Source organism: Syngnathus floridae, chromosome 4, assembly GCF_059516105.1.
Source record: "Syngnathus floridae isolate MCC-2025c chromosome 4, RoL_Sflo_1.0, whole genome shotgun sequence".
Classification (NCBI taxonomy): domain Eukaryota; kingdom Metazoa; phylum Chordata; class Actinopteri; order Syngnathiformes; family Syngnathidae; genus Syngnathus; species Syngnathus floridae.
The window spans coordinates 20,609,032-20,636,798 of NC_142416.1; the positions used below are offsets into that span (position 1 = coordinate 20,609,032).

The window sequence follows — 27,767 nt, forward strand, 5'->3', positions numbered from 1 at the left end:
CAATTTTTAAGGGCTGAATTTACTTGCGAAAGTTTGCCTTTGAAGAAACAAAATGGAGCCTAAAATGTCAATTACGTCTCGCAACATGTGTGATGTATTATACATATATCTTTATTATAGAATCATAATACAAAAAAAGTACATTGAGCATACATTCAAATGTAAAAACAAGTCCAGGTCATATCATTTGCAATCCATTTAAATGAGACATACCCTCTGGTCACAATATTAGGTCCATGCATTGCCCGACATCCAATATACAAACCATTTGTCAGGCATACGAGCTGCTGCGGGGTCAGGACCGGTCCAAATCAACATTTATTTGAACGTACTCACAAATACCTTCGGACGTACTTGCCAGCCAAAAATGACTTCTCGGTGTTGGCAAAAAAAATAAATTGTTGGATCTTTAGTTAGAGTTATTGTGTATCACGGCCATTGTCTGGTTTTCAAGGGGTGGGGGCGGGGTTAGGGCTCATTTCCATGAGCATGTGAAAATATTGGCAACAAAAAATGCCTATGGCTAAATGGTGTCAATCCAAAGTGAGCATTGATTTCTTGCTAAAGTCCAAGTTTCTTCTTTTGATAGCAACACCTTTATCCTTCCGGAGGGCTTGGAGCGAGTCCGTCCGTCCGTCCGTCCGTCCGTCCCTTGACACTTGAAGATGCCGGCGGCGAGCGCAAACCGTTTGGAGCGATCCGTGTTGGAATCCAAAGACGGGCAGCAAAATTCCAAGCGGCCGAGGCTTCCTGGCCATTTTGCAGTGCGAACGGCGGCCACGCCGGCTGGCCTCACTGAGGTCCCGGGACGCCCTGAGCCATCTGTCCGTCGCCGTGTTCGCCGCCCCACAGGCGGTAGAACTGCGTGAAGTCCACGTAGGGCGGCACGCGTCCCGTCTCGTCAGGCTGCGCCGCCTGGCTGCCCCGCTGGCGGAACAGGCTGCCGTCCCCCGAGCTGGAGCTGGAGCTCTGCGTCTGCGTGTTGGTGGACTGCAGCGTGGCCGTGGGGCTCTGGCTACTGGCCGGGCACGGATGATGATGACGGACGGGGCGGGGCGGGGCGCAGGAAGAAGAAGAAGAATGCCGGTCAGGATGAGGGACGTGGATGACTAGCCGCTATCGTTTGTTTGGTTGGTTTGGTTTGGTTTGCGGGCGGTAAGACAAGAAGGTCAACGGCAGTCAAAGGCATTTTTCAACATGGCCGCTGTGGCTAGAAAGCAGTATCGCAACTTGGGGGGGTTGATCATTAACAACGGGCAAAATTTGGGGATGATTTAGGAAAATCATCCCATTTTTTGATGAATCAAATGGCAGTGAATTTTCTCAAAGCGCCTTTTCAATGGACTTTGATCAAAACGGCCGTCGTATCGCAAAGGCAACAAATGGTTTGTCCTTACCCGGGCGTGGGGGTTCCCTCCTCCAAGGTGGAGCCAGTGTTGGTCCCGTTAGTCAGGGTGCTCTGCGAGGGCATGACCAGCGAGAGGGTGACGCTGGTTTTGCTGGTGCTCTGGCTGTTGGAGTAGGGCACCGACACCGGGTAGATGCGCCCGCCTGGCGGCAACAAACAGGGGCCGTTCAGAGCCCGTTTTTGATTTTCTCAAGTTGAGCCGGGAGGCACCTTGCGTGGGCGTTTGCGCGGCGCCGTCCGCCAGCGGGTAGTTGAGCGTGCGGATGAGCAGCGTCATGTCCTCGTGGCGGGAGCAGAAGGTGGCCCTCTGGCGGCCCGACGTGTAGACGTCGTGGTGCAGCCGTTTGACGCGGTCCACCACCGACTGGGCCGCCGCCTCCAGGGTGCTCTGCTGCGCCAGCTCGGCCGCCACCATGGCCACGATTTCCTAAGAGTGCGGGTCATTTGGAGCTCAAACATCTGACCCCAAGGGCCGCATGCACTTTTTGCTGTTGGCGTGCGGCGGCCGGCGGCTACCTTGTTGACGAGCTCGGGCCCGTGCGCGCACTCCAGGGCGTCGATGAGTCCTTCCGACATGAGCAGCAGGAAGCCCGTGACGCTATCCAGCGACTGGCTACCGTGGATCTCCGGCTCGGCTATAATGGGCCTCGTCTTGGCCGCGCTGAAGCAAATGCGCAATTTTGGAACGATTGAAAAAAATCAGCCATGATAAATATGACATCTAGCGTACCTGAGCAGGTCGATATCACTGTAGTTGATTTTGACCCGGTAGTCTCCAAGCCTCCTGGTGCTGCTCTGTCCGGCGATCTGGCCCGCCTGCCTCACGCGGGCCGAATCCAAACCTGGAATGAGGGCGGACGGGAGAAACATTACCCGAAACCAATGGCGGGAAGACAAAGGCTTGAGCTCACCCAGCGCGGCCAGTCTCTGCAGCTCGTCGTCGTTATCCGTGCTGTGAGGTCGGCCCAGCTGAAAGAACTGGTTCTGGCCGTCGCTGGTGGTTTTGCACAGCAGAGCTCGGTTGGTACCTGAGAAACGTCAAGTCAATTATTGATCATAATAAAAGTAGATATTAAAAAATATCTGAATTTGCCAAGGACTCACTTGGCTGTTTAACTTCAAAGTCAAATCAGATGCGCACATTTCAGTGTACAGTCAACTAAATTGCGGCATTTTCCCCTTTGGTGTAGTACCGCTTTGTGCCACAACATACGGGGCAGTACTGAGTTCGACCCAAAAAAGGAATAAAAAATCCTCACAATAGCACCAAACGTGTGAGCTACTTCAACTGTCGACTTTTTATTCTTTTTGAAATGGCTGAGCGGAGGATGTCCTGCTCAAGATGATTGGAAGTGTGCCACCTGCTGGAGAGAAAGTCAAAAAGCCAATTCATACCAACGTTGGCTATGTAGAGTTTGTTGTTAAGGATGAGCGCCACAATGGCCATGGCTCCTCCCGACACTTCCTGCTCCAACTCCTTCAAGCGCTCCTGCACCTTCTGTCAAGGCCCCCACAAAATAAAAAGAGTTCAGCAATACTTTCACTGAATGTCCGTCAGGGTCATATCAAGTCTTTCAGTTTTTCATTATAGTTCATTTTTGTCTCATTTTGTTAGAGGTTGTTTTTTTATTCAGTTCATTTTTTGATTAGTTTTTAGATGGGGGTTTTTTTTCTTCAAATTTTGAGACATTTTTGTTTTGATTAAGATTTATGTCAATATAAATGCAACAGGTAGTTTCAGTTAGTTTATTTTTTTAAGCATCTTCAGTTTTGGGTTTTGTTCCAAAAAGTTGAGAGATTATCCGTCCACTTTCGTAATTTCGCTACACACCTCGTTATGTGGTAGCATGTAGCCAGACAGGTTAGCTTTCTCTGCCAAAGCGTCGTCGATGGTGTGCAGGTAGCTTTTCTCCACCGCTTCAAATGCCTGCACAAACGACATCAACCACACACGTTGTCACGACAACAGACCAAAGCAGCCCGTCAACGATCGGCAGTGGAATCAATTCTGTTTAAAGCTTGAAATCATGAGTTTATTGATTGAGAACTCATTTACAAAATTCTGCTTTCACACCATGACTGGTGCGCGGCTGTTTTTTTTTTGTTTTTTTTTCGTGCGAGACTTGCCTTCGCTACCCTACCCTACCCTTCCTTCCTTCCTTCCTTCCTTCCTTCCTCCCTTCCTTCCTTCCTTCCTCCCTCCCTTCCTTCTTTCCGTGCAGGCGGTACAGAACCAACCTGCGTGAGAATCCTGCGCACGTCGCTTTCCTTGTGGTCGGCACTGAGTTGCTCCAGCAGGAGTTCGGCCGTAAGACACTGCGAGGCGAAGCTGGCCACTCGGCTGCCGTCGTAGCCGTTGAAGACGCCGTACAGGGAGCAGCCGTCCTCGCTCCTGGAAAGAAGAGCGCAAGATGAATTTGGATCACTTGCGCTTGCTGTTTGAAAGAGGCTCCACAAGAACAATTCCAATCATCTCACCTGAAACGGAGATGCGTGTCCTCATTGGGGTGGCTCTGCGTGCCTTTGCCATCGGGGCCATACTCGCAGTTGGGTGCAGTGCCAACGCCACAGAGCTGGCACAGAGGAAGGTCGTCCGTCCAACTCTGATGCTACGAGAACAAGGGCAGCATCACATTGAGAAATGCTCCTAGTCGGACCCTCTCTGTGCAGCCTAAATAAGGCACCGACAACTTTTACTGACGTCCTCATCTTCTCAGTTTTCTTCTACGTAACGAATCACGAGCATTGTAGCTTGACATTTACCCTTTACCCAACGTATTAGAAACCAGTTTGGAATGTTTTTTTTTTATCACCTGGTAGTAGTGCTTGTATATTAGCCACATAGCTAGCTAGCGCAAGCTTGTGTCGCGGAACTACATCAAAACACCCGGAAATGTACAAAAGAACAAATAACACCAATCAAGCAGAGTATTTAAAGTATTTCACAATACATACGAGGCGTTAACATTCGACCTTTATTCGCCAAAGACGTGGAAAAAGCACAAAGTTTACACTTACACTCTGCTTCAAATTCCTCCGTTGGGCCGCCATGTTGGAAGTGGGCAGGTTGCGTTCAGGTACAGCTCCGGATGATGGCTTTCCGAGTGACAGCAGGTATTTTTTTCGACGGATGTTTTCACATTGCGGTGACAACACCATGATCATTTTTAAATAAGCTGTTTTAAAGAATTAATGAGGGTTTTATGTCACTCCAGTCATGTTTTATTGCATTAATAGTTGGCACAATAGTTTGAAGTCTATAACTTCCGATAGCTCCTTAAGGATACATCAGCTGAGTCAAGTTTGATATTTTCCAAATTTTTCGTCACATTTACATGCTATTACTCGTATTCGTTCATCATTTTCCTGCCGCATCGCGAGATTTTCAATTTCAAACGAGGCAAAAACCAAACAAATAATAAATGGCACTTCCGGATTGCCAGTCGGCCTTTTACCTCCATCGCATGGTAAGAGTTAGAACTGCAAAATCTCTACACGCATCTCATTAAAAAAAGACTCTCAGAATGCTATACAGATTGTTGACTTACTTCCAAATGAGTTAGAAACTCACGCATGATAGTGTTAGAGCTCCATCTAGATAATGACGACAACAGCATATTTAAAAATGATACATCACACACACACACACACACACACCACTTTTTCTTCTGGCTTTATTCTCATTGGTTGAACTTGAAAGCAACATCCAAAACATACAATACCTTTCAAATCGATTATTTTTCTTATTTTAACATATTGGACAGGCAACATCACACATGTGTACGTCTACAGTATAAAGTACACAAATGTACGTGTACACACATATTTTTACTCTCATTATTATGACCCCAAAATAAAACCATCTCCTGACACAACAGAAAAAGGTTGAGGCACACAGATCAGCAAAATCTTCCTTCTGTTCACTTTCTTTTTCCTGATACCGAAATGGCCCAAAATAAAGCTATATAATTTCAAACACCCACCGACTGAACTATTTGTTTACGTACACTATTTGAATATATTTAGTTTAAAATGCAGCAATGCAGTATCATACGTAAGCTGTTTATGTTAAAGTCAGTGAGTTCAGTATATAAACGTATTTTTTATAGTACTACCTCTGAGGTAAGGTCGGTATTTTCGCATGGTCTTTTGAATCCTCAATGAAATTACTGCTTATAAAGTGAAAGCGGATCCAGGTTGTCAATTTGGCTCTGGGCCACTTTGCGTTCACGCTGCAAATCTGGTCTGAAAACAGATGTAGTGTGGTTTATTTAAACAGAAGGTGAGTTTAGAAGAGGGGGTTTCAACTGGTTTTGTCCAGACGACCACCATTATAATCAAGAAGCAACTCAGGGACCACTGCTTTGGCGGAATATTATTTTGTTTTGCCCCGAAGGAGGGTAGACCTATGCAGGCTATGTCTCTTTTGGAAATCTCAGCTACATTTGACACAATTTGAATGGGCGGGTTATTCACAAAATTAGCTGAAAAATAAATCAAGTCTAAATAATGAATCAAGTTTATTTTTTAAAATGTTACAATTATTTTCCATTTCCAAATTCGCGGACCACTTGCAATACCGCCAAAGACCACTAGAGGGCCGCGGACCACCAGTTGACGATGGCTGGTCTACTAGAAGACCTCCCTCCCCGCCTCTCGACCAAAGCGATCCCATTTCTCGTGTACCTCCCTCAGTAGTCCTGACGCTGGTATCCGGCGTTGTCGTCGAAAACGCTGTCTCCCGCCGGCCCGACGCCTCCCCCCCCTCCGCCCGGCGGGCTCTCCAGGTCGTCTCCGCCGAAGGAGGTGTAAGGTCCGCCGTCGGCCGCCGCATCCTGGCTGGGGTCCGTGTACTCTTGCGAGAAGAGGGCCGAGTCGGAGCCCAGCTTGTAGCGCTGGAAGCCCAGGAAGCCCTGCGCCGCCTTGGATAGGCCGAGCGGTTGTTTGATGCCAGAGAGAGGATGCCAAGGAGGAGCGACAGAAGAAGAAGAAGATGAAAGTGTGTTAGGAGGACAGAGAAGGAAAACATTGATTAGTTCGCGGGAAAAGCACAGAAAGTCCATGAGTTGTTAGTCAGTGGCAGCAGGAACGCCAGAGAAGCTTTTTTCCCCAGCTCAGCATCTCCTGGCTGAACTTGCACAGGAACATGATGCATAAAATGCTAGACTAGTTAGTCTGAGTACCACTCATTATGATGCAAGCGCTACTTGCCAGCGAGAAAAAAAGTGTCGTTCACATTCATCATTTCACGTCACAAAATCACGGAAGAGAAATATTGTGAAGCTTCACGCAGTCGTTTTAATGCAAGCTTTGGAAAATGCTTTTGGGAGGGGGGCGGCAGCGTCAGACAAGCGGTTGGTGAGGTTGAGGTGGGAACAACTTGGTGTATTCCTCTTCAAAGGACACGTTCTTAAACCTCTCCATGGAGAACAGCGCCTGGGCGCCCTGTCGGGAACAACATGCGCATCACACATGAATGGAGATCAAACACTGGCACGCCAAAGTGGGCGGGGCGGGGCGGGACTGGTCAATCTGCTCAGTTCATTCCAGAGGGCCGCAAAATGGCCCCGGAGCCGCAGCTTTGACACGCCTGAACTTGCGTCGGCCCGACTTGTTACGTACCCAAGTGAAGATGGAGAAGAAGGAGAAGGTGATGGCGGCTCGGGCGGCGTCCCCGCGCTCCCTCAACGGGTCGTCGTTTTGGTCGGTGGCCTGCCATTGATTGGCCAGGAAGCAGAAGCCCACGAACCACATGAAGGACCAGAAGGCTGCCGACGGGAAGTGACACGGCCGGTGAACAGGAAGTCCGACAAATTGAGCGCTGTTTTGGACAAAGCGTCCTACCCGACACGCCGATGTCAGCCAGCACCGCCTTCTTGCGGTCCTTGACGCTGCTGATCTGCGGGAAGTAGACGTCCAGGGCCAGGAAAGCCACGCAGCACAGGAAGGCCACGGAGCCCATGAAGACGCCGTAGTTGCAGGCGTTCGGATTCTGGTTGAAAATGCAGTACTCCTGCACCTCGTCGGGTCGGTTGATGTAGCCCTCGTTGGCGATGCAGCCGAAGATGACGATGGAGAAGAGCTGCGACCGGGGCGAGCTTAAGGTTAGGCGCAATAGCCAAGTGTCGTCACCGTGTCCTTTGCTCGGCTGCTCTGTGCGTGTGTGTGTGTGTGTGTGTGTGTGTGCGCGTGTGTGTGCGAGAGAGAGAGAGAGAGAGAGAGAAAAGGCGAAACACGCACAGAGAGGCGGCAACGTGGCGTTAAGTGTCACGCCGCATTTGTTTCATCACTTTCAATGAGGACAACATTTGCGGCTGAGCTGTAAACAAAAGGCGCTTTCTTCTTAGCTTAGCCGCTAGCTAGCCTTTGCTACGCTACTCTTCACTAAATGAAGGTTGCAAGCGGTCAATTTTTCCCCAAAAATGCTTTTAGATAAGGATTTCAAGACAGAATTAGGGTTTTTAGGGTAGGGTTTTTAAATTAGGTTAGGGTTGGCGTGAAGGGCAGGCACACTACGTCATTCTGCTTTCCACCTGTCCTTCCTCCTCGCACGACATTTGCCCGCAAGCTTCTTCATTAGGCGGGGCGATGAGGACGATTGGCTGAGGGGCGGCGGCGGCGGCGGGGCTATTTATAGAGCGGGCACTTGCATCATCAACGCCGCCATCTCCGTCGTGAGTGGACACTCACACGCAAGCATGAAGAAGAATGTCAACAGTGAAGCTTGAGCTCGTAAAAACTCCCGTTTGAAACCTTGACCGAGGCTGGAAACCCAAAGCAAGGCTTAAAGTTGTCACTTGACTGCTGTTTAAAACACCAACTAAAGCTTAAAACCCAAATTAAAAAAAAAAACAGCAACCCTAAGTCCCAAACTGCAAATCAAGGCTTGAAACCCAAATTTCAAACGCTAACCATAACACTGGTTTTAAAGCTTCACTTAAAATCCTAACCTTACCTTAAAACCAGAATCCTCACTCGAAACCCTAACCCCAACCCAGTCTTACCCAGTGTGCACAAACAATAAAAACCCCAAAACCTCGGCAACGCGCAAGCCGACACATTCCTGGTTTGCGCTAAGCCGACCGACCGACCGACCGACCGACCATGTGATGTTTTAGTCCAGGCCGGCGCACTCACATCAAGCCTTCCCTGGCTTTGTGTCAGAACCCACTAGACAAAAAAAAAAAAAAAAAAATCCCAGCAGGGATGAAAGGAGGTCTTGTGCAGGACCACATGAGGGCCTTCAGTCTTGTGAGCATCAGGAGGGCGAGTGTGTGTGCGTGTGTGTGTGTGTGTTCCAAGCCTAATTTGTTGCTACCTTGAAAAGTATCTTTGAAAAGCAACCTAGTTACGCTACCGATTGCTCGATTTTAACAGTAACTCAATTTGATTACAACCTGATTCAAGCCTCACCTTTGGTGAAAACCATAACCCAAGATGGCAACTCCGACATGTAAATAACGTCGCGTGGCTAAATTCCGCCATGCGAGCGCTAGCAAAGGTTAACGGCCAGTTGTCAGAATGTTGCTGCGTTGCGCCGCTGTTTGCTTTTGTGCAGCTAAGCAACAGTCGTTCGCCTTAAGGCTAACCCTACTTGATGTGATGAATATGTTTGAAGCCGTCAAAATGGCGTCGTCCGCATTGGCAGTTCCACCAGGCTGGGTGTCAACAGCACCAAACAGTACCACTGGGTCAAAATTCTTTTGTTAAAAGATCAATTCCTGATTTGCCCCTTTGGGTATTTTGGGGGAAATGTATGGTCTGATATTCCTTGCAGACGCCCGCTTCATTGCTGAATGGTAAAAATCATATTGGGGCATCTCTGGGGCAGGGAACTAAGTCAAGGTGAGGAGAGGAAGCTTCGTTTAAACAGGCCACCCATCGCCTGGTTTAGTGGGAAAACTGCTTGGCTGCCACCTTATGGCACATAATACACCAATGTTAAAGCCCTCCGTTTGTTGAATTCAAACTACAAAGAAATATCATATGTATGCTTCTAGTGTGAACTTGCCCCATGGACGCGACGCTCCCTTCCTGCCATGTTTGTTTACTGCTGGCCGTCATTGTCACAGTCTTTTCAAATGAACAGTCAGGGGGAGAAAGGACGATTGCTTTCATGATAAGCGAATATGGAGCTAGCTCGCTCGCTCGCTCACTCACCCACGACACGATGCGGAGTATCGTCTGAGGCTGCTGGAAGAAGGTGACCGGATCGAAGGCTCCTCCGGCTTTCCCGGCTCCGTACGCCTGCATCCCATCCATGGCGCCCCCCCCGCCCCCGCCTGGTTCGGTCCTCTCCTTCCCGGGCTCGCTGCTGGATCAAGCCCCCGACAAATCCCTCCAACTCGTGACCTTACACCTTTTCTACTTATTGATATTTACGATGAGAATTTTGGAGTTGATTTCACCGCTAAAAAATAAAAATCCCCGTGTTGGGCGAAAGGTGCGCGTGATGGACGGCTGCCTTTCTACGGAGCGCGTGAACACGCAAGCCGGTGTCACGCTCGGGACGCGCAAGGCGGGCACGCGCACGTCCTCACATGAAGTCACGCGCTCGCTTGCTAACGTCACAATTTGACTGGCCTCAAGGGTTTTCTTTTAAACAAAGTTTCGTGACATTTTTCAGCACAGAAATGAAAAGAGTATTAAAATAAGGCTAAATAATGAATAATTGATTTCAATTGAACTTCTTCAAATCTATTTATTTATTTATTTATTTATTTATTTATTTATTTATTTATTTATTTATGTATTTATTTATTTATTTATGTATTTATTTATTTATTTATTTATTTATTTATTTATACATGTAACGTAAGGCAGTTTCAACGTTCTATGGTCCCGGGAACACGACAAACGCGTGCATGAGCGTAAAAATGAGGAACTGGACGTCATAAATACCACATTTATCTCCCGAATATTAAAACGAGAGCGGATGTGTGTGGGCACAATTAGCCTGGCAGGCAAAATCAAGGGCAAAAAGAAAATTGCGGTGCTCCCATATGTAACCAATGATGAAGGACACAGGCGCCTACGCAGTCTTTAACGTAACCAATGTGAGCTCTCCATGAACGGTTGCTAGGAGACATGTCGACGAGGCGTTCCGAAGAGAATACCACTGAAAAGCATTCAAATAGAATAATTTGGAATTAACGAACATATCAGTCAGTCTCATTCGTTATGGTGAGGTTGAGGGCGAGGTGTTTGATGGTCGGTATGTGGAGTTTTAACTTGCCTATCGTCATTTTGAGGCTTAGCCAAGCAGAAGTTAGTCTTTTGTGTTAGCAAAGCTAACTAGCTATTGCTAGTAATTTGCCTAATATTGAGATTTACGCCTGATCTTTTAATATGCCCTTGTTTGTATTTTTCTAACATCTACACAACAACAGCGTTTGCAGTCTTTGTTGAGCCAAGGCACAAATTAAAATATCACAAAACGTATGTCACGCATTGAAATAATGTTAATCTGTGAAATCCGTCTGTCGGATTAATTTTAGTCCACTACCTGACTGTACATTACATAGAAGTAATACATTTAGTTAACCAGGTTTGTAGTCAGCCATTTTGGATGATCTCGTTGATGTATTCATCCCAATATGTCTCTGTGTGTTTGAGTACAGGAGATCCAGCAGTGGGCAAAAGTGCCCTCTCACAGATGTTCCACAGTGATGGGACTCTCTTCCAGAAGAACTACAGCATGGTGAGAACAAGTCATAAGATTAAATACAGTCAACCTCGACCTCGGAGCTGTGATACATGACGGAAGCTTCTCGGCTTCTGTGCTTTTGCTTGGTCCGTCTTGTCACTGTGTGATGAGACAACATTTGAGTTACAAGCAAGCTCCAGATAAACTGCAGCTCAAGTTAAGTGAAAATAAAAGGACACCCACTCTCAGCCATTTCTTGATGCGGACAAGTGGTCAAGCATTCGCAAGGAGAGAGCTGCTGTAGGCTCCAACTCACACCCAGACAAACGCGAACACGGGCTTCATCAATCTCCGCTTGAGTCTCAACGCTTCGCCAAGAAGGCCAGAGTGGGCCGCCGGCCATTCCGCTCACGTGCTCCTTTTTGTTGAAAATGTCAGCCGGACCGTTAGCGATATTCCCCGTGTATTTGCCGCTAACGGGGCCTTCATTGGCATTCTGCAGAGAGAAAAGGCTTGCTTACTGCACACCGCGCGAGCTCATTAGAGCGCTGCCGCAGTGGATGTGTGTAAATGTGTGTGTGTGACTGAGAAAATTCACAAACTGGATCATGTAAACCACACAAGCTTTTGAAGGTCATGGAAAGGTCTTTCTTTCTTTCTTTCTTTCTTTCTTTCTTTCTTTCTTTCTTTCTTTGACAGACAACGGGAGCGGAGCTGCTCATCAAAAGCGTCAACATCCCCGAGAGCGGCGACAGCGTGGTGAGCCCTCTCGTTGTTTCGCTATAAACGCTCGCCGTCGAGTCGTGGCGCTCGACCGCTCTCGCGATAGCTTGAAAAGCGACCGCAAATATTTTCAGGAACTTTACATCATCGACTCTGCGGGGAAGGAATCCTTGGTGGAAGCCAATGAGAAGATGGTGAGACACAAACACATGTAAGTCCTTCCATGGCCGTCATACGCTTGTGGGCTGTCTGCGTGCAGTGGGGGGAGCTGTCTCTGCTGTGCCTGGTGTTTGACCTGACCAGCGAGGGCTCCTTCTCCAACTGCGCCCGCTGGATGGAGAGGCTCCGCGCCCACTGCAGGGGGCGCCACGTTCCCGGTAATGCCGGCCGACCCGGCATGGCAAACTTAGTCTAGCCTGACCCCCCCCCCCCGCACACATTCCGACCGCGTCCAAAATGCTCCAATCCATGTTTACGTGCGTGTTTGTGTCAGGGGTTCTGGTGGGCAACAAGTCGGACCTGTCAGCCAGGAGGGAAGTGCAGGCGGCCGTGGCCCAGGAGTGGGCCCAAAACCAGGGGCTGGAGTACTACGAAACGTCAGCTGTGAGTTCACCGTTTTGTAGGATCGCAAAAGTCGACGTCGGCCTCGCTTGACGTGTCGTGTCCGTCCGTTGCAGAAAGAGATGGAGAAATGTGACGCACCGCTCCTCAGCCTAGCCCGGGCCTTTCACTCGCTCTACCAGGACCGCAGAGAGGCCATACAGAACCTGAGTCCAGGCTAGAGAGGGAGACAAAATTAAAAGTCCTCATTACGTACACGAAATACATTTGAAAAGACAGCCGACGTACCGCACATTGAGGTGAACGCTCTTGAGCCTCCGCTCCAGTGGTGGGCAGTGTGGCGCCATTTTGAATCATCCTTTCTTGGCTGTTGCCGCCGCCGCCGCCATCTTTGCGCCGCCCCCTCCCCCCTCTGCTCTGATCACAGCAGCACTGCAGAGAGACATGCCGCCGCTGTGATCATTGCATCGGGGGAGAGTGGGAGCGGGCGCAGATGGGGAGGCTGCGGGGCTGCCGGGCAGAGGAAGGGAAGACCGCGCTGCTCTGACATTTATTCCGCCGCTGAGACGAGGGGGGTTGGGGGGGGGGGGGGAGTCGGAGATGGCGGAAGCAAGACTTAGATTGACTTGAAACATATGACGTCATGAATGAATAGACATGCAAGTGTTGTGCCAGACATTGCTTTGACTTCCTCTTCCCACTCATTGCGTATTGTTAAGAGCACGCGGAGAGAGAGCCGTTGCGTTCCCTACAGGGGGCTGCGGTGTTTATTCAACATCAGGACTTGATGCATCCAAGTTCAGAATCATTCAGTTTTGGCACCTTGAAAGACATTACAACTTGTTCACTTCTTTTTTTTTCTTTTTCTTTTAAATTGTCAATTACAACAACACAACGCAAGAACCAAAGAACAAGAAAAGACAACCCAAAAATGAGACAAATCATAATCGTTTTGATGAGAATAATAAGGCTGTGTTAGTTGGAGAATTGGAACTGAACGAATGAAATGAAAAGCTCTTCAAAGCTTTCTGGTTTTGTCCGAAGCTTGGTCCGCTCCCTCCCCCCAAAAAAAAAATCCAGAAAGAAAATGAAAAATAAGACACAATACTGTAACATTAAGTTCTAATTTATCCCGCCTGCTGCCGCCGCCGCCGCCGCCGCTGCCGCTGCCGCTGCTGCTGCTGCTGCTGCTGCCTTTTACACGGATGGACGGACGGCATCATTGTTCCAAAACAAGAAGTTCCTTGAAAGCAGATTGGATGATTTGGATTTGCATGCATGTAAATTCATCTTTTTTAGTTTTTTGAAAATTCTTTTTAGGGACTCCATGTTGTCATGTCGTCTGTCACATTGTCCAAAGTCGTCTTCATTCATTGGCTCAGAGGTCCCCCCCCCCCCCCCCCCCCCCCAGCAGTTCATTGTTCCTGAACAAAGATGGCAGCCAGTCTTTTGGCCAAGGCCAAAAGGTTGTCACTTTTTTTTTGGGTGTTTAATTTTTTTTTTGTTATAATTGTTGTTGTAAAAAAATGCGGCAATATTAACCCACACAAAGCCTTTTTCCGTTTCCATTTCTCTTAGCATCGCTACTTAATTATTATTTTTTTCTTTTGCGTCAGGAAAGTGGTCATGACGTATTAACAGGTATACATGTATGTTCATGTTAGAATAAATATCATTGATACAGGTTTTCTTTTTTTGTTTTTTTTTTGCTGTTTTTGCGGCCTCTGAAGTGCTCCCTGCTCAAATCGCACACCGCAGCGGTTCACAGTATTTATGCAAATCAAGAAGAACATCGGGAAGATAATGAAACTAAAGAGACAAACTGGGGCTTGTCGGGGGAGCTTGGGGGCAAAAGCCATTTTTCACCAGACCGAGGAAGAGTAAAAAATATAAATCGGCCTTTTGGATCGCCCCCGGTTCCCTCTTTTGACCCCATTCAAATCTTTACAAACATCAAATTGTTAAACAAGGGAAGATGGGAAAAATCATGCATGTTTCGTTTGCGTTTATGCTGCTTTTTTTTTTTTTTTTTTTTTTTTTTCTCCTCTCTTTCATCCGCTTCCGTCAAACAGAAACCAAAGTGCCGGCCGGAGCTTTGGTGAGACCTTGACATTTTCCCACGACTTGGCCGCCCTCCCCTTTGGAAGTGTCGCTCAGCATGAGTTTCATACGGGTGTGGTACGTCGATTGGCGGGGTTGCCGGAGTCTTTCAGGTCTTTCTGGACGCAGTTGTGGACCTGCAGGAAGTTGTGGTCCCTCTCTGTGGAGTTATAGGTGGCCGTGGGCGTGCCCGTCTGGCCCTTGGGCAGCGTGTACATGGACAGCTCGGTCGAGGGCAGCGTCCCGAAGGCCTTGAGACCCACCGGCGAGGCCTCGCGCGAGTGCGAAGGGTCGGTGGAGCGGGACGAGGAGCGCGAGCGACGGCGGTAGCGATAGCGGTAGCTGGGGATGCGCGTGATGGCGGCGCCTTGGAGGTAGTCGGCGGCCCGCACGCCCACGCGCAACTCCCGGTGGCGGTCGATGAACATGTGCACGGCCAGCACGCCCACCATCTCGGCCATGATGAAGGAGAGCGCGCCGAAGTAGAAGGACCAGCCGTAGGAGTAGCTGTTCTTCTTGGAGTCGCTCTTGGAAGGGTCGCCGGCGTTGGCTGATATGTACACGATGATGCCGATGATGTTGCTTAAGCCTGAAGCGCAAAAAGGAGACGGGGTGAGCGCAAAAGATGGATGGAAAAGACCATTTCCGCTTTGTCTTCTTCAGATTCAAGGCACCCGATGGATACGCAAGACGAAACGACCAAAGGGTGCCCTACATATTTCCCACATTTCCCACGTTGGGAGCACGTTGACCACTAGGTGGTACATTGAGCAGCGTTGCCTCCACATTCATTCTGAGAGACAGAGGGCACCCAAAGGCGGCCATGTTGTGAGCTTTTTCCGTGGTTCTAGGCCACGGCCCGGTGGGCTGCGCCAGCGAGATTGCGCTAACCCTTCCAAGTCACGCTTTTGCGCTCTCTCTTTCTCTTCGGCGCCCTCAATGGCTGCCTCTCTCGCCCCTGTTGCTAGGCTAAGAGGAGCCACTGGGATTACACGCTAAAAATAAGGTGTCCCCGATCCTCTTTCTTTTTTTTTTTGCTACGATACGTCTCAATCACACTCCTCACACTTTAGCCCACTTCTATTTAGCCTTTACTTGCAGTTTGGTTCCGCTTACAACTCCCATTTGTGGAAGGCGCCAAAACAATCGCAGCGATACAAAGCTAGTTCGTTTTGGCGACATGACCCGAAATTGGGGTCGTCCTGTCCGGTTCCCGAAAGAAAGACTGTTCTCGATCCGGTACAGGAGCCAGGCTCGTCGGGGTTGCTGTGTGTGTGTGGGGGGGGTGTTTTTTTTTTTTTTTTTTTTTTTAAACATCCTTGAATTGTAAGCACCCAAACGTAGCACGAAAAGCAAACATTCCTGAAGGTTCTTACCCGCTGAGACAAAGAGGATGCCGGCGCTGAGGATGATGTTGTGGCGCGACTTGTAGAACTCGCTGGCGGCGATGCAGAGCCCCCCCATGAAGAGCAGGATCACGCTCATGATGGGGAAGATGCTGGAGGCTCGCACCGCACCTACAAAACACAGCTGCTCGTTAGCCTCGCTCCTTAGCATCGCTCACAGCTCAATTTGGAAGCGGCTGCCTTGGCTTCTCTTCGAGGTTCTCTCGCCAACTCAACAACAGAGCTTGCTTTCTAGGTGCGGTCAAAACAAAAAACAAAAAACTGGTTGTGATGTTTTATTTCATTGTAATCATTTGGATGATTCTTCCAAAGATTGAAAGAGCGCCAAAACACCATCAAGAGACCAAAAGATGACTTGGCAAAAACCTCAACGTGCAAAGACGCCCGGCCGGCTTCCCCCATCACGTGACGTAAGGTGACCTCACACTTGGCACACGCACACACACACACACACGCACGCACACACTCCCCTTCATCCTATTTGTTTGAACCCCATCTCCTCTTCTTTATTGATGTGTTGTCGCGGCAAATTGTCTTCAAGGTGGCCGAGGGCCGCCCAACACACGCACGCACACACACACACACACACACACACGCACGCACGCACGCACACACACACACACACACGAGGTTGGCTACGCTTCAATCCCATTTGTAACCAGTTGCCTTTTGATAGCATGCAATAACATGAAAGGCCTTTTTGACACCTCACGTTTGGATTTCATTGTAACACAAACACACGCGTAAGGTCTCAATCTGGTTGTCCGTTTGGTGCAATCGAGCGAGAGTTTGGATGCTGCAAACAACCAAGCGTTAATCAAAGGTGGACTTTGTGTTGATTGTTTCAAAACGTTGCACCCATTTGAAGAACAAAACGTAGAGAATGCAAAGTTTGATCATTCACGATGCATTCTGATTAAAAACCAAGTCACGGATGTATTATTTTTGAATACATTCAATTTAAACTTTTATATTATATGATACAATTGATACTTTTCATACAATCGCCAACACAAGTTGGCGGCAGCGTCACTGCCGAATTACAATCGAGTGTACATGTTGCACAACACCTCCCACTTGTCCATTCCATCCCCTCACATATGCTGCATTGTGTGTGCGTGTGTGTGTGTGTGTGCGCGTGTGGTCTTGACTTATGGTTTCATTAGCTATGGTAGAAGCGAGCCTTTTAATTGTGGCTGAATTATAGAGGGGGTGGCGGGGGTGCCATGGGAGCTCCCTCTGTGTGTGTGTGTGTGTGTTCGCTTTCTACAACACACACACACACACACAGGCCAAGATCCAACACAACAAGACACGCACTCATCGATCGATCGATCGATCACCCACATCCTGGCTGTGTGGTGCCAAAGTGTGGTGTTTCCCGTCCACACTATGCACTACCTACGCATTGTGTCCTCCGCCGCCGCCGCCGCCGCCGCCGCCACCCACGTGGGAGAGCCCAGCGGCAAAGAAGATGCGCTTGTTAAAATGGCTGCAAAATATTGCTACAGGATCGTCGCAACCACTTGTGTGTTCGACTTCCTGTTCACGTTGTTCCTTTCCGAGCTCCGTTTGAAAGTGACGCTGACATTCTGCAGCGTGCTCACAAATGTCGTGCACGCTCCGTCCGCATGGCAAACAAACGTGCGCGCGTCAGTGGTTATCAAGCCGCATTACTGGTGCAAATGGTGATATGCCTCCACGTCCACCAAAATAGCCCGCCGTGACATCAGCCGGAGCAGTGACGTCATCGCACGGTGATGTCACACCCCCCTTCCAATTTGTGGCTTTATGCTACCAGGATCAGGCCGGCCGTCTCATTTTAGCAGCCGAGTTCGCGCGGCAGCAAAAGCGGGCAAAGTTTGTATCGGAACGATTTTTTTTTTTCCTGACGTCACTTTGGACGGATTAACGTAACGTGAGATGCGCTTTAAAGGTCAGGAGAGGATTTATGTCAGTAAAGTAGCCTGATTTGGACTCAGCTGAAAAGACGCCGCCGATTAGCCATCTCAAGCGTTTAGCGCAAAGGAGCAGAGCAAATAGGCAAAAGGACAACGTTAATCCAAACGTGTCGACGATTCATCTGATTGGGAGAAAAGAAATGATTTCATTCATTTAAATTGATCATTTAATAACAATACGAAATCTTTCTTTCTTCATTTATTCGTTTATTTCTTGACATTTTTGTTCATTGCGTCCTACTGAAGGGTCGGTGGGTCGGTGGGTCGGTGGGTCGGTCGGTGGGTCGGTCGGGGGTGAAGTGTGTTTCTCCCTCAGTGCTCTTGGAGAGGCACGCTGCTCTCGCTTACGTAATATCCACATGTACACATCTCACCAGGCTGGCTGGCCGGCCCTGTGTGCTCGTGTGTGTGTGTGTGTGTGTGTGTGTGTGTGTGTGTGTGCGTGTTTAACCGCTTGAGGAGGCTGAAGGATGATGGTGATGATGATGATGATGATGATGCTGATAATGATGACAAGGCTCCGGAAAATGAAATGACCACCCAGCGCACGATCCAACGGGCGGAGGAGCCCTGTTGAGGATGGATCGAACGGCCGACGGTGTCACATTCGAATCGACACGTTGACGCCGTTTTCCGAGTACGCTCACCGACGAGGGCCTTAGGTTGATGTCACGCAAGCGGCCAAAGGCTGAGATGGGAAAGACTGACGTTTGCGTTGACTTTTTGGGCGCTCAGCTCGCCTTTTCCCTCCAGCGTTTGCGGCGCATCTGCTCGGGCGCCAATGTAGGTCAGCCGACAGCAAATGCGCTCGCTTGACACGCGAGATGACCGCACAGATACGCCCCGGCGCAGCCTCCAAGGTCGAGCAGCACGGCTACTTCAATTCGGAAGCCAAAGAGAGGTTTCAAGGAAGCGGAGCAGATACCGATGCCCTGAACCATTTCTGCCGCTTAAACATGACAGCAGCTGATGTGTGACGAGACGTTGGCGTAGCTACGCCGCTAACATGATGCCAAATAGCGTTCCCTCCTCCTTGCTCTTCCATTTAGAAGAAGCTCACCTCAATTTCTCTTTCAACTCTCCTCGCTCTTCTGCCCCAGCGGGCTCCGCTAGTCCCGTTTTTTTGGGGCACCCTGGATAACGTTCGAACAAGGTTTCTCACCCGGCGGATTGTCGACGCCCACGCCCGCCGCTCGCTTGCCCGCCTGCCTGCCCGCCCGCCCGCCCGCCCGCCGCGGACCAGCTGTCAGGCCCGGCCGGTCGGGCGGGGATGCACAAACAGATGGGCGGGGGGATGGGGGGACACCGGGGAGGACACCGGGGAGGAGGTTTGACCCAGTTCGCGCAGCCGCCCGCTGGTATTTATAGAGCCAAGTGTCCTAATTGGCGGGCCGCTGGGAGACGGCGGCAGGCTCGCCGGCCTCCTCCTTGCCCTTCACCTCCCCAAACGTGAGCCTCCCGTCACGCAGTCCTCTTCTTTGCCGCCTCGGCTCGTCCACGCTCACTTTGGACTTTTACCAGCGTCCAACCACTTTCGAAGGATCTTTGACATCAGTTGTACAATGACAAGATAGTCATTCTACTTTTTTTGTCCAACCATGACACGTAAAAGCTAACATGGCTGAATGCTAAATCGCTACCTGGACAATACCCAAAGCGACCAAACGCAAAGATTTGCGGCTAACCCGACAGCACGTTCAAAACCCGATCGGGCCCGACTCACGTAGGAAGTACTCGGAAGCGTCGGCCTCGTAGTCGGCGTCTTCCGGGAAGTGGTCGATCTGTTTGCACATGCCTTTGAAGGAACCTGACGGAGACAGAAAAAGAATATCGTTGAAACCAATGCAAAGTGGGAAAAGGCGCGCGGACAGACGGCGTAGCTAACGACGCTTCGACGGACGTGTTTTGGGCTTCAAGCTGAACCCGTGGGCTCTTTGAAAGACTCGATTCGTTTTTAAATAACAATCAGGACAAGCGGCGCATCCGAGCCGGGCCCAGCATTAGCCGGCTAGCTTGATTTGCTAGCTGAAGCGATCACGAGCCCACGGATATGTTTTTGGCTTCAAGCTAACCCCGCGAGCTCTTTGAAAGAGTCACACTTAGGACGAGCAGTAGCCGTTGAAGTGACGAAGCAAGACAAATGCTGCTAACGTGACAACACGTCAACAAGAGAACAAGGATTTGCTACTGCTGTTGCTAAACAGCAAGAAAACATGAAGCTGGAGCTTGTCGCCAGGCCAAAGGCCAAGTGAACGATACTTCCATTTGAAAGACGACGGCTGCGGACCGTTTGCTGATACGCGGAGGATTCGGCCCTCTTGAATAAAACACGCGGCGGCGGCGGCGGCGGTGGCGGCGGCGGCGGTGGCGGCGGCTTCCATAAAAAGCACGCCATCATCCGTGTGTGCGTTTCACACCTCGGGAGTTGGCTAAGTTGTCGCTACGTCGCCGTCCCACGTAGGACACGCCGCCCACACCGGCGCCTCGTGTCGCCGCTGAATACTTGATACAAAGTGGCCCTTTGTGGTGGGAAAACACACAAATGCTCCCCCCCCGGGCATTTCCAAAGTCGGTCAGCGACCGGCGTCTCCGCTCCACTAAAACGTTTTGCGGCCAATATCAACATGGGATATTTTCTTCCACTTTCATCTGACGGTTTTGTCATTGAAATGATTTTTTTCCCACACATCCTGCTAAATGTTTCCATCCCAGTGAAAATGGCATTCCAATAAGATTGGTCAAAAGTCATCAGGGATCAAATATAAATCCACCAAATAAATCCTATTTGTCTTTCCTGTTGAAGTGCCATTAAGAAAACGAGGTCAACGACGGCACCAGACTGCGATTTGACGGCACGGCTTTGTTTCCACGCAAGATGGAAGCGCAGATGAACGGACTGGGACATTTACGGGCCACGGGTTCAAGAATTTGATGGGCCGGCCGGAGCCGGAGCCGGAGCAGGAGCCGGAGCCGGAGCCGGAGCCGGAGCCGGAGCAGGAGCCGGAGCCGGAGCCGGAGCAGGAGCCGGAGCCGGAGCCGGAGCCGGCGCGTCATTTCTTTCATCCGACCGCTTCACCTTGGCCTCGTTGGGTCCCGATGTACTCCGACGTTGCGTCGCGCGCGGCGATGTTTGGCTTTTTCACTTTTGCATTTGTTCTCATCCCCGTGCTGCTTTATGACACGCTGAATCTAGACTCATCTTAATTTGATCTTAATGGCCTTCATTTGTCCATCGACCCACTTGGGGCTCGGAATTGGCCGCTTTTATTGTCCGCCGAGCTACGGCGCAGGGAGAAGACCAGCGCTGACTCAGCTCTTCACATTTGTGTCCTCGATCGCGGTCAAAAATGACAAATTGTTTTCCACTCTTGGATTTTTGAGACTGGAGCCTTAAGGAATGGAATTTTCCAAGTCCAAATTTCCAAGCCATTTTAGTGGCGGTGCAGAAAATGCAATGTGCACAATGTCTGGCAAAAGTTTCACGTCCGTTTCCCAAAGGCACAAAATGTCCCCGGGAGGTCTGAAGCTGCAGTACAGGTCACGTGACCGTGCTGAGCGAGCGGAGGGCGTGTCAGGCTACAGTGCACACATCACAACAGGTTACAATGAGCGCGTGTGAGTGAGTGTGTGCGCCTCTGCAATGCCGCCGCATCCAGGTGTGCGTGCATTGGCGCCGTCAGCCACGTTCGACAGGTTCGGACGCCGCGAGAACGCCGGGAGCTTCGTCCTCCTTTGTGTGTGTGTGTGTGTGTGTAAAGAACGCAGTAGGGGGGTACAAGTGTGAGTTGAGTGAAGGGAGGTCTGAGTTGGAGCGGGGGGGGGGCTATGACTCATCCACTGCATGGGCCTCTGGCTCATTGCTCTGCCTCGCTCGCTGCATAGCAACGGCTGTTCAAAGGCTCATATAGGTCCATAGCAACCGCTGACAGCGTAGCGTACTGGCACTCATGGAAAAGTGGTCATTTTAGGGCGACCCTCTTTGCTTCCTCTGATGATGTGATGCGTGGCTTTCATCTTTTCGGGGGGGCCAAATTTTGCTCATCCCGTTCGGCCTGTCTGGTGAAATTTGCTCAAGGAAAGCCACAAAAATAGCTCGCGAGTCGTCTGGCGTTTTCCCGCTCTGGCCAAAAGACACCAAATGAAATAAAACCACAAAACCACACGGCTGGCATTGCAAAAAGTCGCCCGCCATTTTGGGATGTCCGATTCCTGTCAAATTTGAGGCGGACGGACGTTTGAGTTTTTTGCACGGGCGAAGCGTTTTGCTGAGCGCCGCCGCATGTTCTTTTTCCCCTTTTTCTCCTTCTTCCAGCTTCTTTTCTTCCTCCGCCCGCACCATCGCACCTTCCCTTTCTGCCTCCTCATCCTTTGCTATCTGGCGTCAACCTCTTGTTCACCCCATCCTTCCTTTGCTGGCGGATTGTTCCCAGTTTTCTTTTTTTCTTTTTTTTTTTTATCTCCTTGAAAGGGAAGTGGAATTATGTATTTTACAGCAACACACTCGTGTAAAGACTCGGGCGTTTTTTTGCGGGAAATTTCAACTCAACTTCTTGTTAGCTTATTGCTACAATTAGCAAATGTGACGTCTCAATTCAATTCAAAAATGAAATCAGTCCCCCGTCCGTCACCAGTTTGGCCCATCGACACAAAACGGAAGCGATGAAAACATTTGCGGGACCTCTGGCCCAAATTGAACCGGAAGGCGGCCATTTGGGTTTCGCCACCCACCGCTTGCAGTTTTGAAAAGTTTTCGAGGTCAACGCATTGAGAAGTTGCCAAGCGGATTCCTTTTTATCCTTCGTTTGGCCGAGTCAGCATTTTACGGTTCAAGGCCGATTAGCCGATTGATTATTTACTCACGTGTCGAGTCGGTAAATCTTCCCGGTATCATCCTTCAATAATGAACTTCATGAATGGTTATGATTAGCACGAACTCTTGTTACATTTGTCCATGATTTTTTTTTTTTAATCATCATCACCTGTTAAAAACAAAAGGAGGTGATTATTTGAGGTGCAGCGTTTATTGTTTTTCCTCAAGGTTGACGACGACGAACCTAATTTTGAAACATACGCATACATTTTTTTTTCAATTGAAATGTTTTTTTTATATTTTTAAATAAAGACCATTATTTGATTGCGTTTATTTCAGGTGCGTTGCCGATGAAGCCGAGGTTTAATCACGTGTTTATGTTTTATTGTTAGGTCATTGAGCACCTCATCTTCAGACGAGGAGAAAAAAATGTTGTAGATGCCCACGTGTCTTTGTGTGTCTGCGTTTTGTTCTTCCCTACTGATTGCATCATTGACAATCAATAGGCTAATGTCTCGCATAACGCACACACACACACACAGACACACACACGCGCACACACACACACACACACACACAGACACACACGCACGCACACACGCTGGTGCCTCATATCGCTTACGTTGTTCCCTCATCAACTACTGCTGTTTATTGGAAGGCGTGGGAATAGCGGCGGATTCATTGACAATAGGATGAGGAGATTTTGTTTGTGAAGATCTCACGAGTATGGCGTAATACGGCTTCTTTTTCCATTAGCGATAGCGCTTGCACTTTTGTGCCACATAACCACCTTTCTTTCTGATTCACCCATACGTTCAAGCGTTGCGCGCTAAACATTTTTGAGCCTTTTGCATCTGTCGCCGGTATCGGCAACCGATCTCGATCCCTTGGCGCGGTACCATCCATGGCTTTTGCGTTTTGGATTTCGGGGATCGACAACAGTAAATGTGGAGATGCACACACACACGCACACACACAGAGGTCACTGGCTTTGGCTGTGGGATGACGGCACAGGCGGCCTGTCAGCACCTTCCCGCCAAGCGTTAAAGAGGGCGCAGGGAGGTGCCAGCACAACACACACACATACACACACACACACACACACACACACACACACACACACACACACACACACGAAGCATCAGGTGAGCGTTTTTTGCGCTTCCTGCTTTTCTTTTCATTCTTTTTTCACATGACCCTTGTTTTTATTTCAACACGTCTGTATTTTTTAAAGTTAAGTATTTGTTGAAGTCAAAGAGGAAGCAAGCATTTCATTTGTTAGTTTTTTTTTTTGTTTTTTTTTAACCATCAGCCCGGTTATTTTCTCTAGTAGTTGTAACCTGTTTTTTTTTCCATCTCATGAAAATCCAGGTTGTTATTTGAGGAGCGGCATTTACTTTTTAAATGTTCAATTTCAGATCATCGGTGTTTAAAAAAAAAATCAATCAGCTCTTGTTTTATTTCTCGGGAGAAGAAAAAAGTGTTGACTTATATGTTCAAGCAGCATTGAATGACCATATCTTGATATCATTTGTTTCTTCGGGTAAAGAATAGAAAGCATTTATTTGAGGTACAAACATTGAAATGCTTTTAGCTCTTTTCATTGGTGCCTCCGCCATCTCAGAATTGAAAATGGTTCAGTCCCATCCCTCTCTTGTTCCTCGTAAGCCAATAAGCTGCTTGCTTGCTAACCAAACCGACAAACATTTTGTTTTTAGGACATCAGCAGGCCTTTTTCTCACCACCAGAAAATTGAAAATGGTACAGTCTGCTGTGTCATTCCTCATCCACCGGTAAGTAGCCTGCTTATCAACCAAAGTTTTTTAGTCATTTCACTATTTTGACTTTTCATGCTAGCCCCCGACATAAAAAAAAAATGGTGCAGTCCAGTCTGTCACTCCTCATAAACTAGAAAGTAGCCTGCAAACTCACAAATGTTACCTTTTTACAATTTTAACCTATGGCTCCGCTCTGCAAAACAGAAAACGGGACAGTCTGTTCATAAGCCAGGAAGTAACTTATTCACCTGCAACTGTTCAAATGTTGTTAGCTCTTTTGATTGTTATCCCCACCTCACAATTCAGATGGTATATTCCCATCTGTCATTGCTCATGAACCAGGAAGTAGCCTACTCATCAACAGCATTTTTTGTTTATTTTTAGCTTGTTGTCATTCACCCTCCTATACATCCCACCATCCCAACTATCTCTGAATGGTATATCCTAGCTAGTCTATCTAGCACTGCATTGGAAAGCTGTTAAGAAAGAGAAAGGGGGTGGGGGACGCATAAAAGACATTGTGGTGTGTCTGCACAGCTTAAAAAGAGTTTAACCTTGCGAGGTTCACTGGCTTCAGATGTCCTCTGTAAGAAAAATGATGAACACACACACACACACACGTGCTCACATCTCATTCCCAGAAACATATCTGCTGTCACACACACGGCGGCGGCGTGATGGAGATTAATAGCGGCACTTAGAGCCCGCTGAGCTCCACCTGTCACGGCCCGCCAGCCCTCGGGGCTGCCGGGCCCGGCGCCTCAGAACCAGACTGCGGCCCGGGGACAGATCCATCACGGGCAAATCCGTCACGGGAGCTCCGACGGACCCGGCAGGCCAGGCCAGGCCAGGCCAGCCAAGCCAGGCCAGGCCAGGCCAGGCCAGGCCAGGCCAGGCCAGGCAATGATGTTACTCTACTTTATGAACGGCTCTGTGTGAATACTAAATTCAAGGTAAATTCCGAGAAAGAATGAAAAGAGTTTTGATTGGTGTCTCAGTTTGGATTCACTTTTAGACTCAATAGACAAGGTGCACATTCTGATGCGATCCAATGCAAAACCTTGGACATCAAACTTAATATTTTCCATCGACAATGTCTTTGATGATATATTTTGCTATTGAAGCCCTACAAAACCTTCTCACAGCCTCAGAATTGTCTTATCAAAACTTGAATTATGACTCCAGATGGGTACGTTGATCCCCTTGAATCCTCCTCTAAAACACAGGTGTCAAACCCAAGGCCCGGGGGCCAAATCCAGTCGGCTGCATCATTGCACGTGGCCCGTGAATGCAAATCGTGTCTGTCATGACCCTCTCTAAAATCTTTAGTAAAATGTTCATTCAATCACTTGAACGATAATTGAAGAAAGCGCTACCGTTGACATCTGAAAGCTTTGAACCGACGATCATTGTTTTGCGTAATATATGATCATTTGATGATTTCGTGTCATACATGATCATTTGATGAGACGATTACGCATTTATTTGGTTTCACGACCGCATTTACAAAGCGGCTGTCCACAAAATGAAGTTGGACAAGGCTTCCTGCTCTAAAACAACTCCAACTTGTAGGTTCGGCCCACCGATGCCTCTAAAATGCTTACGGTGCTGATGAAAACTTGTCCATCAGGCTTACAACGCCCCTCTCAAGTGTCCTCGATTGTTACGGAGTAAACACTTCTATTGCTCGTCGTTGATGTTTACATGGTAAATTCACGTTGGGCTCATCAAAGTGCCTCGGATGTTGACGTTAGGCCCGACCGAGTAAAGCCTCAAATTGTCTTCGCGCCAAATGGAGCAAAGAGCGAGCCATGGATTTGCGCCTCACCTTCCAGGCAGCAGGTCCTCCAGAGGCCCGAGTGCGTCATCACCTCCTCGTTCTTCTTGCTGGTCTCGTTCTCGTTGTTGCTCTTGATCTTGCAGACGCCGCGCGAGTACAGCCAGTAGTCCGTTCCCACGGCGATGGTCATGAGGCTGAAGGCGGCGAAGGCCCCCACCGTGGTCAGCAGCATCTGAACCCCGCGGTCAAACACGCCCATGTTGCCGCATTCCACAAAGGGGGGGCCCCCTTTCCTCTTCACGTACAGGAAGTAAATATTTGTGAGTTTGCGTCGCCACGCCAGCTCGGACAAGGGGGGGTGGGCGGCGGCGGCGGGCGGGCGGCGGTAGCGGGGGGCCGAGGGGGGGGCGGGGGAATTAGGGGAGCTCGGGGGAAATCGTATGGTTGGTTTTGGGTGGGGGGTCGCCGACCAGCAAGTAAGAAATAAGTTGAACCCTTTAAAAGGGGATGGGGGGGGGGGGGGGGGGGGGGCGAGTAGGAGGGCGGTCAAAGAGGCGCCAAAGTGGAACAAGTGAGCGACCTAAAAAACAAACTTGATCCCACAGGAAGGAGGCCTACTTTGGAAGCCCTGCGAAGGCCGAACCCCCAATAACAAGATCGGGGCGTCTGACCAAGCTATTCTAGCACAAGCACACACGCACGTACGCACGCACACACTCGCACACAGTAGAAACTTTACAAGCTTGCACATGGACTATCATACGGGCCACCTCAACATCAGGTTGCGACCCACCGCTCTGTTGTCACTTTTGGCGCCCCCCCACCCGCCCCCCCAAAATACCACTTTAAATGATATATGCCATCGAACTCTTTGGGTGCCAAACTGCCATTTTGAAAAGAAGCCAGCCCACCATGGACGCCCCTCAGCACATGTCAAAATAATCCATCCAAGAAAAGGAGAAGCCAAGGAAGATGGGGGTGGATAAAAGCGCACAGCCTGCTTAGTTGCTCGGCCTTCCTCCTAATATTCTGGTCCCCGGTTTCCATGCGGGCTCCTGGAGGGGCGCATCCAGGCGGCGATCAGGCCGGGCATCGGCGCTCATGCAGCCGGCCGACGGAGCGCGGAGGCAGCGGTGGAGGAGGAGGAGGAGGAGGAGGAGGAGGAAGAAGAAGAGGAGGCGGCGGCGGCGGCGGCGGCGGCGGTGGCCGTGGAGATGGTGGAGGTTTAGCGGGACGATGCCCGAGCCTTGCCGCATCCAGAGACTCCTCAGTCGGTCTCCGCACGACGACGCGTTCCGGTGAAAAACATCCAGCGTCTTTTCTGCCCAACTTGATTTCCCTCCCTCCCTCCCTCCTTTTTTTTTTTTTTTTTTTTTTTTTTTTAATCTCGCTCCAGCGACACGTCAATCCGCGGCTTTCTCGCTCGTCTTCTCGCCGAAGCTGAGAGGAGAAGAAGAAGAGGAGGAGGAGGAGGAGGAGGAGGAGGAGGAGGAGGAGGAGGAGGAGGAGGAGGAGGAAGAGGATGCTTAGAAGCTAAGGATGAAAAAAATCGACACAAGCAATGAGGAGGAGGAGGAGGAGGAGGAGGCTGACG

At 49.5% G+C, this 27,767-nt stretch overlaps 4 protein-coding genes across 7 annotated transcripts; 1 reads left to right on the forward strand and 3 right to left on the reverse strand.

Moving 5' to 3' along the window:
- Positions 1-88: 88 nt before the first annotated feature.
- On the reverse strand, positions 89-4,584 carry tab1 (TGF-beta activated kinase 1/MAP3K7 binding protein 1). Of its 2 annotated transcripts, none has more exons than XM_088373910.1 (11): positions 4,427-4,584; positions 3,887-4,017; positions 3,647-3,800; positions 3,240-3,335; positions 2,804-2,906; positions 2,320-2,436; positions 2,139-2,250; positions 1,925-2,069; positions 1,619-1,835; positions 1,398-1,551; positions 89-1,015 (listed from the first exon to the last, which is right to left on the reverse strand). In XM_088373910.1, exons 1-11 carry the CDS (start codon positions 4,571-4,573, stop codon positions 793-795), a joined length of 1,599 nt encoding a protein of 532 aa, XP_088230036.1. In that variant the 5' UTR covers positions 4,574-4,584; the 3' UTR covers positions 89-792. The 2 variants fall into 2 exon arrangements, with proteins under 2 accessions (XP_088230036.1, XP_088230035.1); XM_088373909.1 differs by having other exon boundaries at positions 89-1,018.
- Positions 4,585-5,064: 480 nt separating this feature from the next.
- Positions 5,065-9,943, reverse strand: syngr1b (synaptogyrin 1b). 2 transcript variants are annotated; one of them, XM_088373911.1, is made up of 4 exons: positions 9,569-9,943; positions 7,253-7,490; positions 7,031-7,176; positions 5,065-6,330 (listed from the first exon to the last, which is right to left on the reverse strand). In XM_088373911.1, the coding sequence occupies exons 1-4, from the start codon at positions 9,668-9,670 to the stop codon at positions 6,100-6,102; spliced, it is 717 nt and encodes a 238-aa protein (XP_088230037.1). In that variant the 5' UTR covers positions 9,671-9,943; the 3' UTR covers positions 5,065-6,099. The 2 variants fall into 2 exon arrangements, with proteins under 2 accessions (XP_088230037.1, XP_088230038.1); XM_088373912.1 differs by lacking the exon at positions 5,065-6,330 and adding an exon at positions 6,682-6,853 and having other exon boundaries at positions 9,569-9,942.
- A 416-nt stretch (positions 9,944-10,359) lies between these two features.
- ift27 (intraflagellar transport 27 homolog (Chlamydomonas)) lies at positions 10,360-14,024 on the forward strand. Of its 2 annotated transcripts, none has more exons than XM_088373741.1 (7): positions 10,360-10,622; positions 11,024-11,108; positions 11,754-11,813; positions 11,912-11,971; positions 12,037-12,154; positions 12,271-12,380; positions 12,455-14,024. In XM_088373741.1, exons 2-7 carry the CDS (start codon positions 11,064-11,066, stop codon positions 12,557-12,559), a joined length of 498 nt encoding a protein of 165 aa, XP_088229867.1. In that variant the 5' UTR covers positions 10,360-10,622; positions 11,024-11,063; the 3' UTR covers positions 12,560-14,024. The 2 variants fall into 2 exon arrangements, with proteins under 2 accessions (XP_088229867.1, XP_088229866.1); XM_088373740.1 differs by having other exon boundaries at positions 10,363-10,622; positions 11,029-11,108.
- cacng2b (calcium voltage-gated channel auxiliary subunit gamma 2b) lies at positions 13,740-26,571 on the reverse strand. Its single transcript, XM_088373739.1, has 4 exons — positions 26,222-26,571; positions 19,529-19,612; positions 15,815-15,955; positions 13,740-15,027 (listed from the first exon to the last, which is right to left on the reverse strand). Exons 1-4 carry the CDS (start codon positions 26,430-26,432, stop codon positions 14,504-14,506), a joined length of 960 nt encoding a protein of 319 aa, XP_088229865.1. The 5' UTR covers positions 26,433-26,571; the 3' UTR covers positions 13,740-14,503.
- Positions 26,572-27,767: the final 1,196 nt, after the last annotated feature.